This window comes from Podarcis cretensis (assembly GCF_951804945.1).
Source record: "Podarcis cretensis genome assembly, chromosome: 12".
Lineage (NCBI taxonomy): Eukaryota > Metazoa > Chordata > Lepidosauria > Squamata > Lacertidae > Podarcis > Podarcis cretensis.
In genome coordinates, this window is record NC_137181.1 from 21,493,351 (window position 1) to 21,512,154 (window position 18,804).

At 41.1% G+C, this 18,804-nt stretch overlaps 1 protein-coding gene and 2 long non-coding RNA genes across 5 annotated transcripts in view; all 3 read right to left on the reverse strand.

Annotated features, from left to right (window-relative positions):
• The window catches only part of LOC307199312, a 66,201-nt gene that overhangs the window by 35,443 nt on the left and 11,954 nt on the right, over nt 1-18,804 (reverse strand). The gene's annotated exons all lie outside the window — the stretch shown is intronic.
• Nucleotides 822-15,166, reverse strand: LOC307227158 (phthioceranic/hydroxyphthioceranic acid synthase-like). 2 transcript variants are annotated; one of them, XM_079996334.1, is made up of 7 exons: nt 13,943-15,166; nt 13,036-13,189; nt 10,436-10,596; nt 8,416-8,619; nt 7,209-7,390; nt 1,437-6,962; nt 822-905 (listed from the first exon to the last, which is right to left on the reverse strand). In XM_079996334.1, exons 1-7 carry the CDS (start codon nt 13,995-13,997, stop codon nt 903-905), a joined length of 6,285 nt encoding a protein of 2,094 aa, XP_079852460.1. In that variant the 5' UTR covers nt 13,998-15,166; the 3' UTR covers nt 822-902. The 2 variants fall into 2 exon arrangements, with proteins under 2 accessions (XP_079852460.1, XP_079852459.1); XM_079996333.1 differs by having other exon boundaries at nt 822-6,962; nt 13,943-14,010.
• On the reverse strand, nt 10,611-12,538 carry LOC307199374. Its single transcript, XR_013831940.1, has 3 exons — nt 12,358-12,538; nt 11,194-12,259; nt 10,611-10,973 (listed from the first exon to the last, which is right to left on the reverse strand). It is a non-coding gene; the product is annotated as an uncharacterized lncRNA (long non-coding RNA).

Here is an 18,804-nt window from a genome sequence, read left to right on the forward strand (position 1 = left end):
GGAGAGGCAGAAGCAAAGCACTATGTCATATCTCCCTTGGAAACTGTGAGATCACATTGAAAAATGCTATGTATTGTAATGGTTGTTTGAATTTCCTTGATCAGTTTTCAAAAGGGAGAAGATAAACATACAAAACATACTGTAGTATAGCAAATGACTTTTAGATTAAAAAACAAACCTGAAACACATTTTACATTCATTTTAAAATCCTGTGTTTAATGTTCAAACTCAAGCTCAGCCTCTGCACCCTTTCATAAAGGGCAAGTGATCCCCGTAAACCACTTTACTTGTCTTAAGCATGCTAAAACATTAGGAAGGGCAAACCAAGAATGCCCCAAAATGGTTCAGAGTAAGCTGTTTCAGGACTCTCTGGGCTTATCAACCTTTCCTCTGCTCTTTCCATGCTGTACTTTAAAGCTCCATGTCCCAGCACCCCTTTATTTTTTTTGCTGTGGAGCTTTCCCCATGAAAACCTGCATTTTAGCACTCAATCAGAGCAAACTTCAACCCACTGAAAGCCTGAATTGCCATTTGCACCGACTGAGAGCTAAAGAGTGGATTTTTGCAGGGAAAGCTCCAGGGCAAAAACCACACATGCTTGGAGACAGAGCTTTAAAGCACGAACCTGTGTCTGGAAAGAGTGGGGCACAAGGTAAGTATGGATAAGTCCTCACATGACAAGCTTAACTGTCAGCAGATTTAAATGATTGTGGTGAAATAGCAGCTGGCACTAACTAAGACTATAATTACATCTATTTAGTTAATCCAAATTATGGTTCTTGTTGAGGGTCACTATTAATAGAAAAATTAGATTTTTTAAAAATGACGCAAATAAAATCAACACTGAAGCTAGGAAAAGATATTTCAGGTTTCTACTTCACAGTTCATTTCCCCCTCAGAAATCACTTACTGTATATACTCAAGTATAAGCCAACTTTTTCAGCACATATTTTTATGCTGGAAAAGCCCCCCTCGGTTTATACTTGAGTGAGGCAGTAATGGCAGAGGGACGAGTGGCCCGAAAGGAGCCCTTTCTCGCCACTAGTCCTGCTGCCGCCGCCGCCCATGTCTCGCAAGGGCAGGCACAGGAGCTGTGTTGTGCCTCTCCCAACCGTGGCTCCTACGCCTGCTCTTGCAAGCGGCAAAGGCGGTGGCAGAAGGACGAGCGGCCCAGGATGCTTTTATTGAAGATGGTTCAGTATTAGTTTTTCCATAATAAGATCTTCTTTTCGTTTTATAGGGAGGCTCTTGGCAGCGGCACGGAGGAGGAACGAGCAGTCCGAAAGCAGCCCTTTCTTCCTCTGCTGCTGCTGCTGCCACCAGATTTGTGGTGTGGTGAACCGGCTTATACTCAAGTCAATAAGTTTTCCCAGTTTTTTGTGCTAAAATTTGGTGCCTCGGCTTATATTCGGGTCAGATTATACTTGAGTACATACAGTAGGTTCCCCAGGTTCCTTAGAACATTCTTCTAAAAGCAGTGCTAAACTAAGCACTGTGCTATGAGGATCAAGAATTTTCACAAGTGGTATATCAACCTTATGTTCTATATAAATGAGATTGCGCAGAGTCATGGCCAACATGGAATCTATGCCAAGGGACAAGAGGGGTGTATTCATTGCAATGTCACTTGGATCTGTACTAATGAGCTGACTCACCAATGATATGATATAGTCTTCAATGTTTAGTGCAGCCATATCCTTGGACATGACTTGTTCAAAAACCTCAGCCTGACTGCCAAAATGTTCTATCATAATTGTATGCAAGCGACTTCTGATTGCTGGAACTTGACGATAGTAAGTGTTGAGCATTGTTTTGAAGTTCAGCTTCACCGCAGCTTGCTGAGCGTGGTTCAGAGTTAAGCTTGTTTTAAGATTCTCATAGATCTCATCCACTTGCATAACTGATATACCCTTTGATTCCACCAATTTTTGAAGTTGATTTTTACCGTCCAGTAGTCCCAGATTCAAGGCACCCCAGTTGATCGATTGTCCTGACAGTCCACAGTTTCTTCTGAATTGACAGAAAAGGTCCAGGAAGGAATTGGCGGCAGCATAGTTTGCTTGCAATGGATTTCCAAGGAAGGAAGCAACAGATGAATAACATACAAAATAATCAAGAGCCTGTCCCTGAGTGGCATGGTGCAGATTGATGGCACCAGCAACCTTTGGGCTTAAAACTTTCTCAAAGCTAGAGAGCGTCATATTTTCAATGCGCCCATCATGCAAAACCACAGCACCGTGGAAAACACCTTTGATTGGACACTTTGGAAAGATTTTGCTGATTGAACTGATTGCTTTCTCAACCTCAGCCCAAAAAGTCACATTGCACTGCAGACTGATGACCTTGCTCCACTTGTTCTGAATCTGCAAATCACTTATCTCCTTCTGCTTTTCAATGCTGGGCTTTCTCCTTGAAAGGATCACGATGCATCCTCCTCCATTTTGAGCAATAAATCTAACAGTTTCATAGCCAAGCCCAGTGAGTCCTCCTATGACTATGTAAACAGCATTCTGCTTGAACATCTTCCGCTTTGCTTCATGCACTGGTATGTCAGAAATACACCTGTTCTGCCCATTGGTTTTCAGCATAGCAAATGAGACAGCCTTACAGGTAAAGTAGGATGTTATCGTGTCTATGCTCTCACTGTTTTCTGTCTGCTGAAAAACGGAACAAGGCAAGTCCTTGAATTGCCTGTGTTGCATTGATTTCAACCACTCACTGAAAGGCTTGTGGGAATGTTTCAGCGATGATTTCTGAAAAATGGTTGCAAGACTGAGAATATGAATTTGAAAGTTTTCATGACCGCTTCCAATTAGAGATCGCAAGTGTTCAGAATGGTGGTTGCCATCGATTACCACAACATCCTGAAGATGTGAAAGACGGGCTAAGACGTCTTTGGGTAATCTTTCTAGGAAGGGCAGAAAGACAAGGGCGTTGCATTGAGCTACTCTTTTTTCCAGGCTGCTGTCAAGTGCTGTACATAAGGTGTTCCAGCCCAGTTCTTGAGCTGACAAAGCAAGCACTTTACACAAAACCGACTGTGGTTCATCAGAAATAATGCCTAAAAATCTATTCCATTTCATCTTTGGTAACATCTGGTGCAAAATTTCCCATCCTATCCTGAAGAAGGAAACACAGGGTACAGTTTGAAAACATGGAAATTTCTGGGTTTTGAAACACACTGCTTCTGGAATCCTGATTCTTGAAGATGCAGCCACTGGGTAGCATGAAACAATATGATCTCCCACTTTGATCTTTTTTACATCACTGCCTGTTGCAACCACCGTCCCACTGTAGTCCAGAGCCAAGAACCTGTATTTATCAATGGTCTGTGAATTCCAGTATAATGTGTTTCCAAAGTTACAGCTGGAAACACTAACAGGATAATAGTCTTCAGAATGGATACTTATTTTCTCAACTTGCACTTCAACATTGTGATTATCAGGAGAAATCTCAATGTGGTCAGCTGGCTCAGCAAATAGATTTCTTACTTCATGAGGCTCAGAAGTGTAAAAAGTTGACAGCTCAGATTCTTGAAGAGACTGAGAAGGATCATTATAGGACCTGTCATTAACCTGTGTACATCTAATTTCAGAAGTGTAAATTCTCCCCTGATTAATCCAGACTTCAGGATATTTATCTGCTTCATATTCTACTAAAACATCTGCTAAAACTGCTATGTCCATTGTACTTGTTGAACCGATATCAATAATCTGAAATGTGATTTCAGGAACTTCAAGAATGCAGGATCTTACCATCCCATACAAGGCCAAGCCAGGGTTAATGTGGTCTACAGTCCTGCCTGTTGCTCTATATGTAATTATCTTGATGGAACCATGACTGTTCTTCTCTCTCAATGCAACGACAAGTTGCCGGAAAGCTTCACAACATTTGGATAAGCTTGCAACAACACTCTCAGGATTTTCTCCATTTGATCTTTGAATTCCCCACATAAACAAAACATCACTGTAGTCATGTACCTCTAGCCTAATTTTGTCCTGAGCAGCTGAATTTGCGCTTCCTGACACCAGTAATCGCTCCCAGTCTTCATACATCAAAAACCTAGAATCTTTATGTAAATATTTTTTGAGCTGTTGAGAAACTCCAATTTTGTCAGCAAACACTGCAGCTCTGGGTGCATCTCCTGAGGTTTGGATAATCCGGGAAGGGGCTACCTCTTTCCACTGATTTTCAAAAAGGAAAGCATCATCATTATTGGACGTTCTCTTCAGAAGAGTGATCCCAACACGTTTAATCTCAACCAAAACAGAGCCTTGTTTATCTGTGAAGCATCCACAAAATTCTAAATAGTTCTCAGTAGACTTACTTGTTTTCAGATATATCATCATTTCCTCTTCCAAAGGTCGGACAATTACAAGGCTGCCTATGTTGGAAGGAAACCCTGTACAGTTGTTCCTGGTTTTTGTGGTCATCACACCAGTCATTTGCAGAAAGCAGTCTAATATCACTGGATGAATAAAATACTTGTGCAGTTCTTCCCTGGTTTGCTTGTTCACCTTAATGGTGGTTATGGCTTCCTTCAGCTCTTCAAAATAAAACACATCACTTAGCTGCTTGAATACTGAACCATACTGAAATCCAAAACGAGATAATGCTTCGTATATTTCATCCTTTCTGACCATTGATTTACAACGCTGAAAAACATGTCTATATGAAATGTTATTTTCTTCAAGAAAGGTTTCTTGGTTCCATGTGATCTGTCCAGATGCATATACCGCACCAGATGAGGACAGTATTTTGAAATCTTTTGTTTCCTTTTGTGATACCACTTTTAGCTTCAAATCATGAGAATTTTCACTTAAAACACAAGGCGATTCAAACTTCATGCTCATTTGACACAAACTTAAGGGCTCCTTTCTTCCTGAGCTAGCCATCACAGCTGACAAAGCAAGTTCAACAAAAAAGGCACCAGGAACCAGAGCAACACCATTGAGCTTGTGCTCGTACAAATAGGGAGTCACTGTCTGAGATATGGAATACTTGAATTCTGAACTGCCGTTGCTGACATTATGAAATGACAGGTGGTTTGTGTTCAGCTTGGTTTGAGTTGGCTGCTGGAGCTTGTTTAAAAATGACATGAGCGTCTTATGATCAAATTGATACCTGGGGTAGGCTGCTGGTACACCCTGATATCCTGCATAGATGTGCTCCCAATCTGGATTGACACCCAATTCAAAAAGGCCTTTAACAAGTGTGAGAAGTGTCATATATTCTTTGTCAAGGTGCAAGGAAGGAAAAACTTTAGCTTGTGTCCCTAATGCTTCAATTATATATCTTTTCAGTGCACGCTGGGGACCAATTTCCACAAATACAGAATCATCTCTGCTTTTTGCTGCAGTTATTATAGCCTCTGCAAAAAAAACAGGATCCCGAACCTGTCTGGCCCAGTAGGTGCCTGTAACAAAATCACCATCTGAAACGGCCTTCCCTGTTGCTGTCGAGATTAGGTCAATCTCTGGCTTCCCTTTCTTTAATTCTGATAGATTGTCTGCTATCTCAGTTAGTACTGGATCCATCATTTGGCTGTGATATGCAGCTGGCACATTTAAAACATGAAGAAATATGTTTCTTTTACTGAAGTGCTCAGCCAGATCTTTCTGAATGGCATGGATAGATGCTTCATCTCCTGATAAGGTGCATGACAAAGGACTGTTAAATGCTGCAACACAGACTTTCCCGGAATATGCTCCAAGGGCTGCTGACACTTCTGCAACGGGGATGTTGCCAACCACCAGCATTCTGCCTCCAGTGACTTTAGCCTGTAGCCTGCTCCTGTGGTAGATGACTTTGACAGCATCTTCCAGGGAAATCAAGCCAGCACAATGGGCAGCAGCTACTTCGCCAACTGAATGGCCAACAGCAGCAATTGGCTTAATGCCCCAGTGTTGCAGGAGTGTAACCAAGGCCACCTGCAGTGTAAAGAGTAAGGGCTGGGCAACTTCAGGCCTGGAGAAATCTTTGTATTCATTTTCTTTTGATTTTAGGATTCCTGTGGGAAGGTGTTCTAGAAACAGCCTTTCTATTTCTTTGCATTTGTCTCTAAACACTGGCTCAGACCTTAGCAATATCTCAGGTATCTCTTTCAGATCCAGACCGTTACCAGAGAAGACAAAAATTAATTGTGGTGGTTTCTTCAGCGGAGCTGTTTCCAGTTCAACTGCAGGGGAAAGCTGTTGCTCTAGTTTCTGTAGTGAAGATGCCACAAATGCTTTTCTGTACTTGTAGTTTATATGGCTTCTTCTACAAGCAGATGTGTAGGCCAGATTTGGGAGTGTCGCTGAGTCACTTGTATTAAGGTACCTAGCCGTGTCTTCTATCGCCCGTTTGAGAGAATTTCTTGAAGCTGCCGAAATGACAAATAATTCGACAGGCCTTTGGACTGGAGAAATAACCTGGATTTGTTTAAACTGTCTGACAACCACATGGGCATTGGTGCCCCCAAATCCAAAACAGTTGATCCCAGCAACTCTGCCATATTCACCAGGCTCATCCCACTTCTCCACTGTTGTTGGGATGGAAAGATTCAGTTTCCCTGTATTTATGCTGCTGGTGCTCTCTGAAAAGTGCAAGGATGGGACTATCTTCCCATGGTGCATCATGAGAAGAACTTTGATTAAGCCTGCTGCCCCAGCAGCTGACTCTGTGTGCCCAATGTTCCCTTTAACGGAGCCGATCTTGAGAGGGGGCAGATTAGGAGACCTCTTTTGACCAATGACATTACCTAAGCTCTCTGCCTCAACAGGATCTCCTGCAGGTGTCCCTGTGCCATGTGCTTCAATATATTGCACATCTGATGGATCAACACGCTCTGGGTAGATGCTGAGCAGCAACTTCTCCTGTTCCTCTTGAGATGGTCTGGTGACTGGTGTGACAGATCTTCCATTCTGGTTGACTGCACTCACGCTGATGACACCCCATATTTTGCTGAAGTCTTCCTGCGCCTATTTTAAAGAAGATGAAAAGAGGTAAAGCTTCTTAAAGTTGTGAAACATAGGGATGGCAAACACAGCCAGTGCAATATAACTCAGTTAACATTTTATGATATGTTCTCTCTCTTATAACAAAGATTATGAGACATGGTGAGCATTCTACCAGCTATGACTATTTTATAAATAGAATTAGACATAATTCCTAGGTTTAATGAATTAAGAGTCAGGAGTTTGTGAATCCCATTTCTATACTCATACCTTCTTTAACGATTTCAGCAAAATAACTCCACAACCTTCTCCCCTTCCATAGCCATCGGCCTTTATAGAAAAGGGTTTGCTGACTCCTTCAGGGGATAGCATCTTTGCTTTACTAAGAGCGACGAAGACCTGTGGTTCCATTATGCAGCTCACTCCTCCACAAAGAGCAGCTTCGCAGTCTCCTGTAGGGTAAAATAATGAATGCATTTCTGTTCCGCATAAGGCTCATTATTTAGTCTTCTGAAAAGATTACATCGGTATACAAACATACACATTTGCCTGCCCCTCCAAGCTTAGGGGCATTCTGTTAAAGGAATCCAGGGGTGTGGATCTTGTCCGAAGCCTGGGGCAGGGCTAGAGCCATGCCACGACCCCGTCAGGAACCCTGGGTTAGCTCGAGTTGGTTTGCATGGACAGGGCTCCCCCTATCCGTGGTTGACCCTTAACAGACTCCTTGCATGACGGGCAGGAGTCAGATGTAGTCGGGTCAATCCAATGCCTAAGCCAATACCGCTCACATTCTGTAACCAATAAAGTTGTGGCCTAAATTTGCCAAATAACATTTAACCTAATACCTGTGCCCTTGTGGCTTATTCATCAATGAGGGGGTGGTTTCGGGGTCTCAACACACAACAGTAAGTCTCTCATTGTTTGTGAGGGGAAATCTGTTGTTCTCTTTAAAATGTTCTAGTGTGAGTAAAGCAAATGTCTACATCTTGTCACTAAATTAATATAAAATTATTTTCCTAACTTACGATTAGCTACATCATTCCTATAAGCTCTTTTCTCTCTCATTTCCATTCAGTGCTTGCCTACTGGAGTTTATGGTCTGTGAGGCAACATACCTAAATTACAAAATGCACCCTGTGTGACATGACATAATATAACTGGTCCACAATATGCATAGTGTAAGGAAGACCAAGATAAATCCCAGAATTATACTTTGAAATATGTCAGTCTTATTTGTGAGTGCCTGTGGCCTTCAGAAGGCTGGGGGTTTTGGGGGGGGGGAGGCTTTCACAACATACAAACTTCAGACCTTTCCAGAAACATTCCAATATTTTACTGTGCCTTGCAACTGATGCTGCTAAATAGGGAATAAAATATGAGAGGCAATATTGCATGGAGTGGGGACTTGTTTACCACTTTGAGGTCCTTAGAGGAAAGGAAGAATATGAATGAATGAAAAACTATTAGATCTCATTACCTTGTTTAATTGCATGCAAAGCAAAGTGCAAAGCATAAGCAAATGAGGAGCAAGCCGTGTCGATGGCAACTGATGGCCCAGTCAGATTAAATGTATATGAAATCCGGTTAGCAGCTATGCTCATTGCTGTCCCAGTGCCATCGTAGTGGCTTGCTTCAGTGGGTTTTCTGCTACTCATTAGCCTGTAGTCTTGATTCATCATACCTGTGAATACCAAAGATGTACTATGTTACCAGCATAGTACATTGAGAGTACAGTATTCATTCTGAACAACTTGATTGCATTTATTGCTCTAGAACTGCCACACACAACATGCTTCAATCTACACAACAAGATTAGGCTTTTCAATGAGTCATCTTCGTAAGGGAATGCTATGCAGCTATTCAGGTTTGTGAGTACTGATCAGCTAAGTGGATAGACTTTGAGTTGTGAGACTAGAGTTAAAAAAAACAAATCCACCATAAATTGCATTTCCTAGCTCTCTGCTAATCTCTCCGCAGGTCTCCAGTATATAAAATCTGAATGCAGTTCGTCTACCTAACAGGGTTGCTGTACAAATGATCATGTTTTACAAACATCACTAATAATATGAAAACCGTATTATTCCTCAAATTTGAACTGAATATTGGAAATACTGCATAAATGTTGCTTTATAGCATAGTATTATTTGTTTTATTTACTATAAAATCCATATTTACATGTTCTATTCAAAGCAGCTGATAGTCACAGAAGTTCTTTTAATGATCATAAAGTCCAACAGTTCTCTTAATACACTAGATTTGATTTTTTTAAACTGCAAATCATGTAACTGATTAATCACCATCAACAGTGTTGTTCATGTAACCTATAATTACATGTTTGTTTCTTGAGTTACATCAGTTTAAACTTTCTTTAGCTTGTAATGCTCTTAAGCACGGTTATATTTACTGTCTAGACCAGGGGTCAGCAACCCGCGGCTCCGGAGCCGCATGTGGCTCTTTTACACCTTTGCCGCGGCTCCGGGGCAGATACTAGCGAGGGAAGGAGGCGCATTGTGCGCCCTGACACTCCCCACTGTGGCGGGTGCTGTATTGGCTGTGACGTCGCATGGGGGCGGTGCGTGCGTTAGTCACGTACCGTCCCTACGTCACCTTCCCGCCCGCTGTCAGATCGGAGGGCAGCGGTGCGCATGCAATGGTTTTGCGGCTCCCAGTTTTTTTTTCTTCGGAAACGGGTCCAAGTGGCTCTTTTTGTCTTAAAGGTTGCAGACCCCTGGTCTAGACAACTTCACATTTTCCTCAAAAATATTGTGAAGTCGGCAGTAGATATTCTCAATTGCCTTTAACAGTGGGCTGAATTACATTAGCATGTGTTACCTGTTGACATCAATTAAAGTTCATTTGTTCAATAAATATTGGTATGTTGAACCCATTTTTCAAATGTTCTGATGTATATTTGGGTGCTATTTCACCCTTACCAATCATTTTTTGGGGTTTTTAAGTGATCTGCAAATGAACCTTAAGTGTTCATAAGACTTCATTAACACACCACCACAATAGAAAAATTCTATTCATAACTGAGTAGGATCTAAGCTAATGGGATTTACTCCCAAGTAAGTATGTGGACATGGGTGGTGCTGTGGTTTAAACCACTGAGCCTAGGGTTGGGGATTCAAATCCCTGCAATGGGGTGAGCTCCCATTGCTCAGTCCCAGCTCCTGCCAATCTAGCAGTTTGAAAGCATGTCCAAGTGCAAGTAGATAAATAGGTACCGCTCCGGCAGTTTCCGTGCGCTGCTCTGGTTTTGCCAAAAGCGGCTTAGTCATGCTAGACACCTGACCTGGAAAAACTGTCTGCGGACATGAGCGCTGCAACCCCAGAGTTGTTCGCGACTGGACTTAACTGTCATGGGTCATTTACCTTTACCTTTTTAAGTGTGTATAGGATTGCAACCTAAGAGAGTTATATAGACCAGCCCTATATGTTCCAGTCTATGCTCCTAAATTAGTGCAACTGTTTTAAGCTTCAAATTATCATCTCACCAACAAAAACCCCTGTTTTTGAACCACTTATGTTTTCTCTAGGGACTCCTGCATCTTCCAGGGCTCTATATGTGCATTCCAGGAGTAATTTCTGCTGGGGATCCATACGCTCAGCTTCCACATCATTAATTCCAAAAAGCCTGTTGTCAAATGCATTAAACCTACAAAACAGAAGTCAGATAATAACATTGTAAGTAGGAGAAAATAATATGCAACCAACTCATGGCACATTCATTAATAAGACAATCAAATATTTTGACTTCTAGAAAATTATTTCCATTAATCATTTTAAAATAAAAGGCTTTAATAATTTGGTCATTTGTTCTTGGGGAAGGTAGAATGAAAATAGAAGAAAATTTAGAGCCACTACTTAATAGTGGCTTAGGATAGTGGACATAAATATTTGTAGAATTGGATCCAAAGTACCATGAGTAGAGGGAGAAAATGTAGGGGTGCTGTTCTGAACCTTTATACTAGCAAAAGGCTATATTAAACACATGGTAAATAAAGATACAAGCTTTAGAATACAGTGGTACCTCTGGTTACGTACTTCATTCGTTCCAGATGTCTGTTCTTAACCTGAAACTGTTCTTATCCTGAAGCACTACTTTAGCGAATGGGACCTCCCGCTGTTGCCATGCCATTGCCAAGCAATTTCTTAACCTGAGGTACTATTTCTGAGTTAGCGGAGTCTGTAACCTGAAGCGCATGTAACCTGAAGCGTATGTAACCCGAGGTACCACTGTACAGAAGGGCACTCCAAGGTTTTGAAAAGCACTAGTGGAAAGTCTTGCAAGAGCTCTTGCAAATGAAAGGACTTATTTAGAGTTAGGACTACTCTCTTCTGTTGAATCAGAAACAGGCCTTCCACAAAGGGAAGAGGCTTTCTTCTAGCTTTTGGATCCTAGTCATAATGTTGCACGTGCCTGAATATTTCAGATTCCACACTAGTTTCAGCTCTTATCAAAACACTGAATAAAATGAAATTCAAATAAAAAGATGGTGGGAAAGCCCACATATCCCTGGCAGCCGGCCTGGGAATTCCCCAATGGCCGACCACCTTGCTCAGGCCTTGCTCCCCAGGGATAGGAGCTTGCTGCGACTGCCTTCCAAGCCACCCACCCTATGACTGGTTAAGCAGCCATTAGGATCAAGGCCTATCTAGTCCAGCATCCTATTTGCAATATTGGGCAGACAGATGTTTCTGAAAAGCTCGTGAGCAGAGTAGGAAGGCAATTGCACTGCTACCTCACAAGTGGTATTCAGGTGTTCACTGCTTATATGCAGTTATTCTCAAAATTGGATGATAACTTAAGGATGTTGTTTTATATATAAAACAATTAGATGCAGCAAAACAAGTTGATAGCCCAGTTTAAATGGATGCTTTACTTGCCAAAAAATGAGATAAAATGGGATTTGCCATATGATTAAGGGAAATACAATAAAAACCTCCATGAGTAAACAGGCTATATAAAAAATATTCTGGTTAAGATGTTCAAGAAACAACTGCACATCTATTAAAATACAAACTGAAACAGTTTAAATTTGTGGATTAAAAACAAAACAAAAAACCCATAGCTGTTCCATTTAGTTATCCTGAGTAATAGTCATTGATGGACAAATTTCTATGATCCAATTCTTTTTCAAAGCTACTTTTAAGCCAGTCCACCATCTCACCCACCCACATGCTGTAGCCACAGATTCCGAAAATAATTTACATACTGTGTAATTAAGATTAAGAAACAATTTGCGTTAAATTCTATTTCCAAATAAACTGACTTAAATAGTTATGTAGTTCAGGCTGCAATCCTATACCCAGGTAACCTGGGAGCAAAGCCCATTGAACTCATCAGGAGGCGGCGCCATCGGTAATGGCGGATTCCCTCTGAATCAGAGGGAGAAGCCCCGCAGAAACTGGTAACCTGGGAGCAAAGCCCATTGAACTCATCAGGAATTGTACCGTCCATGGAACAATCATATTAAGCTAAAACAAAACTGCCTATAGCACCAAAACCATTTTTGCTTCCTATGAAAAAATGACTGGTATCACACACAGAAAAGTGTCTTTGAAATGCATTATCTATTTTCTTTAACATACACCAAATGTGTACGTTTAGGCAAATTAAAGGTAAAGGTACCCCTGCCCGTACGGGCCAGTCTTGACAGACTCTAGGGTTGTGCACTCATCTCACTCTAGAGGCCGGGAGCCAGCGCTGTCAGCAGACACTTCCGGGTCACGTGGCCAGTGTGACGAAGCTGCTCCGGCGAACCGGCACCAGAGCAGCACATGAAAACGCCGTTTACCTTCCCGCTAGTAAGCGGTCCCTATTTATCTACTTGCACCCAGGGGTGCTTTCGAACTGCTAGGTTGGCAGGCGCTGGGACCGAGCAACGGGAGCGCACCCCGCCGCAGGGATTCGAACCGCTGACCATGCGATCGGCAAGTCCTAGGCGCTGAGGTTTCACCCACAGCGCCACCCGCGTCCCTTAGGCAAATTACTTTACAATAAAAAATATTAAAAACAGTTTAGTGTTCTGCTTCCTTGGAGCTGATTCACAATTTATTTTCTACCATCGTGTGATTAAGCGTTAACACTTACTCTTCGGTAAAAGCGGCATGTCTTGTGTTCGTCTTTCCTGGTTTGTGACTGTCTGGATCATACCAGCTTTTGGTTTCAAATCTTTCTGGAGGTATTTCTACAACACAGTTTCTGCCTTCTACTAGAACTCGCCAGAAATTATCAATTCCTTCACCTGTTGAAAATATATTATTTTAGATAGCTGGAATTTACTTCCCAATAGTTTATTTATTAAAATAGAAACTTAAATTCTATTGGTGTGATTCGTTTGACAGAAACTACAATGGAACCTCGGTTGTCAAACGTAATCCGTTCTGGAAGACTGTTTGACTTCCAAAACGTTCGACAACCGATGGGCGATCGGCAAAGTCCATTGAGAAAATGGAGAATCGCACCTCAGAAGCCGTTCAGCTTCTGAGGCGCATTCGAAAATGGAAGCATTCACTTCTGGGTTTTTGGCATTTGGCTTCCAAATGGTTTGGCTTCTGAGATGCTCAAAAACCAAAGTGCCACTGTATAAGACAATTAAAAAATTCTGAGTAAATAACTCAACATGATAGCTCAGCCAGTAGAGCATGAGACTCTTAATCTTAGGGTCATGGCTTTGAGCCCCATGTTTGGCAAAATGATTCCTGCGTTGCGGGGGGTTAAACTAGATGACCCTCTTGGCCCCTTCCAGTTCTATGATATTATGATTCTATATTATTTTATCATAGAACTGTCTATCAGAAGTGTGCATCTGTGATTCAGCCTTACCACGTGAGCCGATACTGATTATGATCATTAAAAGGCAGCTATATGAATGCTGCTGTATCATTGCACTAGAAGTATAATCATATTCCCTGTTAGTTCTAATATAAAGATCTCTGGTAGCACCCACTACACATTGACTTAAACTTAATATGTAATTTAAAGGAGTAGTGCTCACCTCCAGGAAAATTGCATCCGATCCCCACAATGGCAATTTCATCCTCAGTGTCCATCAGTTTTTTAACTTTTATTCTGAAAAGTATAAAATAATTATTTCAATGAATCCACATCTAAAATTAAAATATGTTTCCCCAACAGGGTGAGCGCTGCATTGCAGGGGTTGGACTAGATGACCCTTGGGTCCCTTCCAACTTTACAATGATATGTTTCTATGATTTCTGTGTGGTCATTTGGGGATAATCCTTAGGGAACATAATGGCAATGACCAATCATTATCGGCTTAATTAATGGCAAGCACCAGCCAGAAAATGGACATTTAGATGGAGCCAATATATTCTAGTTACCACTGGGGGCCAAAGTAGACATGATGTTAAATACATCTTCATCTGTTCCATCCCCCCTTTTTAAATAACAGCTGGGAGTAGGGGCTCCTTAATTATTTCCTAGTGCATCCCCCCCCCCCCGTAAGAGAGCACAAGGGAGAGGCTGTAACTCAGTGGTAATAGCACATATGCCTTCCATGCAAAGAGTCCCTGGTTCAAGCATCAGCATCTCAAGCCGAAACCATCAGATGGTGATGGGAAAGACTGAGGAGTGCCTGCTGCCAGCTACCGTAGTTAAAAAATACTGGGCCAGATGTACAGACAGTCTGACCTGTCCTCAGATGCTTTCCCATCTTCCTAATGTAAAATATTAAGGCATCTACACTAGTGGCCAAAATTGTGGAAACCTTCTGGGGAAAGTGTATTTCCAAGGTTTCATGGCTCATAACACCGCTCTCCCCCCCCCCCCACCAGTAATACCAAAACAAGATGACACCTGATTGGGTCTCTAAACACTCATTCTCATTGGCTACATTCAAATGAAGGAAAGCTACTGCATATCAACCTAAGCAAGTTGTGCTTCCTTTTTCTGGTTATTTGGCTATAACTTTTGATAGAATACAGATAGTTGAATAAACTTTGTTGCATTGCATTCTTCATTAAATTAGCTTTCCATTGATATATAATTTTATGGTATTACTCCAAAACAAAGTGGTGTTATCATTATGACCAAATAGGTTGTGTGTCAAAGCCCCAAGCCACCCCCATGAGAATATAGACACAAGGACACAGAATTTTAGGTTAATGTTAATGGGCAAAATTTAGGCCACAACTTTATTGGTTACAGAATGTGAGCAGTAGTAGCTTAGGCATTGGCATCAACAGACTATATCCTGCCCACCTTGCAGGGAGTCTGGTACAAATTCTTTTATCTGTTTAGGTGTTTAACATAGATGAGACCAGACAACCAATATATATTGGAATTTCTATATAATACTGCTTTATTGGTTAACAAACATAGCATATAACAAGACAGGGAATATGCACTCATTCACACATTCACACATCCATATTCACAGGCTCTTCACTTAATTGATTAGGTTCAGTAAAAGTTATGGGTGACCAGACAGTGGGAATCCCGTCTGCGTCTGACACACAGACCGATCTGAAAAGTCTCATCTTATACAGTCTTCTTGTTGTTCATCTGAATCTTGGCATTTCTCCCTTTGGCATGTTACAACACTCATTGTTTGTAACTAGTGTAGTACAGCCAGTCTTTATGCTTCTTTGCGTGTACCATTCACTTGGCCAGAACATGCACATACCATTAGCTTTTTGATCAACACAGTTCATTATTAGTTCATCAACAGCATCTATTTTGTGGTGGTGGTCTTCAACCATTTTCGGTCCATTCAAACCATATCATTCATTACATTATGAGCCATCAAACCTCAGAAATACACTTTTTTAAAAAGGTTTCCACAATTTTAGCCACTAGTGTATATAAGGCTAAGTGGAATTATTACTGTTTTTGTAGCAGCAAAACAGCAGATAGCCTCTTCTACTCCAACCTCTATGGCCACATTTTGTAAAAAAAGAACTCAAACAACATTTGGTGCAAATTGCATGCCACATCCAGCACAACCAGGCTTCTGCAAGGTATGAGGTATGCAAAGGATAGAATAGAGAAAGCTGTGCTGCTATTAGAATACAAAGGATTTCAAAATTTTACCCAGCATGCCCACAGCAAATAAACTATTTGGGTCCCAGATACTTGTAAACTGCAAACAATAAAATAAAAATGCAAAAAAAATGAAGGAACAGACTATATTCTTATGTAAAGTAAACATGCACAACAATCAAAGTCATCAATACATACAAGAGTAGGCTATTCAGACTCACCTCCAGTTGTTTTAATGTACACAGCTTTTTGAAGTTTGCTGGTGAAATCTTCTGTGCTGTGTATACATTGAAGTTCGCTAAGTAGCTATAACCGTAGTGGGCGCAAGTCCTCATATACTAAGGTTCTACAAGTGCTAGAACTGCTGAGACTTCCTTGCATCTTTCATTTATAAAGGTTTCGAGTTGGCTAGCTTATCATTTTTTCATGGTCACCTTTCCATTACATCATGCTTGGGAAGTTCCCACGGAGTGCAACTTTCAGATTTTGCTTTCCAATTGAATACAGACTTCTGCTTCTCCAAAAAAAAATTATGCTTTGTCATCTGACCAAAACAAATTCTTTTTACCACGTAGCATTTTTGCATTGATGAATTCTTAGCTGTAAGTCCAATGTGCTATGTACATACAGCATAATAATACATACTATCTTTCTCTCGCCATACATTCAGATATCTATCTATCTATCTGTGTGTGTGTGTGTGTGTGTGTGTGAGAGAGAGAGAGAGAGAGAGAGAGAGAGAGAGAGATCTACACAAACACAATTAGAGCACTTACCTAAGATGAAGTAAATAAAGGTAAAGGGACCCCTGACCATTAGGTCCAGTCGTGGCCGACTCTGAGGTTGCGCACTCATCTTGCTTTACTGGCCGAGGGAGCTGGCGTACAGCTTCCGGGTCATGTGGCCAGCATGACTAAGCCACTTCTGGCGAACCAGAGCAGCACACGGAAATGCCGTTTACCTTCCCGGACAAAACATTCAGCTGTTTGGGAGTATGTTTGGACAATATATGTAGTTAACAGAGCTTCTATGATATTAATGTGAATCTTACTCTTCTGCTCACTAATCTGACTTATTACTGCTCTCCTGGTTTGTTCTGCATATAGGGTTTTTTGTGGCAGTACTCAACATTATGGAGTGCCAACAACTGTTTTGTGGCTGCCTAAATGTCCTTTTGGTTCTGGCACTCACAACACTCTTATCAATATATGAGACTGTAATAACATTTTTTAAAATAAAAAAATGGATTGCCTACATATATTAACAATCAAGGGCACAAAAATAGCAGATGGATAATGGGTGTAACATATCCAAGCAGGTTTCCTACACAGCTTCTTGATCACTCACATTTGGAAGATTTCACCTTGGGGTATTTGCCTTATAAGCAGTTTTCTGCATGCAGTGCAACTATTTTCTCCGTGTGGCAGGCTGTGGTCTTTCTGGTAAGAGTTGGTTGGGGTATTTGGTGGCTAAGTGGGCCTGCCTTGTGGTGAGGGAGAAGGCTTGGACTAGTCAAGTGAGATAGTCTCCTGCTCCCTGTTCTAAATCCGTTCTAGTATGATAAAATGCTGTTGTTTAAAGCCATCTTTCCCAACCTGATGCTCTTAAGATGTTTTGGGCTACAACTCCCATAAACCCCACTGCCATGTTAGCTGGGGCTGATGGGAGTTGTAGCCCAAAAAATCTGGAAGTAACCAAACAAACCCCTGTGTTGCAAAGAGTATGTCAGCAATGTCTAGGCAACACAATGACCATATACATACGCAATAAACAATCTTTATAGAATTCCTTCAAACCATAACAAGTACTAAATGAAATCTTTAGTCTCAAGTCTCTGACAATCTTTAAATGAAGCGAGGTACCAGACTTTGTACAATGTAAGACAAGCTGTGAAGCTTTGTGCATTCAGCAAATATGATGTCCAAAACTGAACAGTGATTACGGAGATTGACTACTGTTTCGTAGAATTCTTTGTCAGCGTGGTGGGAGGATATAGAATAGCTTCATAAACTGAAAATAAAATTTTACAGACGATGACCTGCATGCACATATCACTTTACAAAAATTATAAATTATAATACAAACAGTAATGAAAAAGAGTACATACCCCACCATATTTAGAATGAATGTATGTAAATGAAAATATCAAATGCTGTGCAACAGTGCTCATGTACCACCTGTAGTTGACTTTATATGTTGTTCAAAAAATATTGTTCGTAGCAGTGACTACATTATAACATGTAAAACACATGAGGAATAACTGGCCAGTTTATAGGGATTTAGTAGAATATTGATTGTTAGCATATATGGGAACTAGGTGTGAAGACGCAGTTCATTTATATTTATAGCATGAAAGGCATATGATTTTAGTATGTCGAGCTGGGGCAGTCTGTTGCATAATAAGGAAATTTCCGTGGCTACGTTTTCCAGCTGATGGGAAGCCAAGGAATGTTTGGAAATTTTGCTCTCCTCTGTGTCCTTACTTGCTTTCTTTAGCACATGAGAGAAAGATAATGCAGCCCCAGTTAAAATACAGATTTATGTATTAGGTGATTTCTACACCTCTCAATAAGTTTCTGGGTGGTGCTCCTGGATCACTCACATTTGTTCATCATTGTGCTGTAGCCATGATTCTTTGTAATATTTTAGGGAAAGCAGGGACATAATGTATGGATCACAAAATCTTACATGCTGAAAAGGCCTTTGATAGTGCTTCATGGGATTTCCTATGGAAAACTTTCAAAGGAATGAGACTAGGAAACAAGATAATTAATGGAATCAAAGCTATATACGCCAATCAGAAAGCAAAATTAATTATAAATAAAGAAATTACGGAAGAGTTCAACATTTAAAAAG

Coding starts and splice junctions, on each gene's coding strand:
- LOC307227158 (XM_079996333.1), bottom strand. CDS start 13,997: ATGGACACTGAGGATGAAATTGCCATTGTGGGGATCGGATGCAATTTT. Junction 13,190..13,942: donor CGGATGCAATTTTCCTGGAG/GTGAGCACTACT, acceptor TATTTTCAACAG/GTGAAGGAATTGATAATTTC. Junction 6,963..7,208: donor TGCTGAAATCGTTAAAGAAG/GTATGAGTATAG, acceptor TCTTTAAAATAG/GCGCAGGAAGACTTCAGCAA.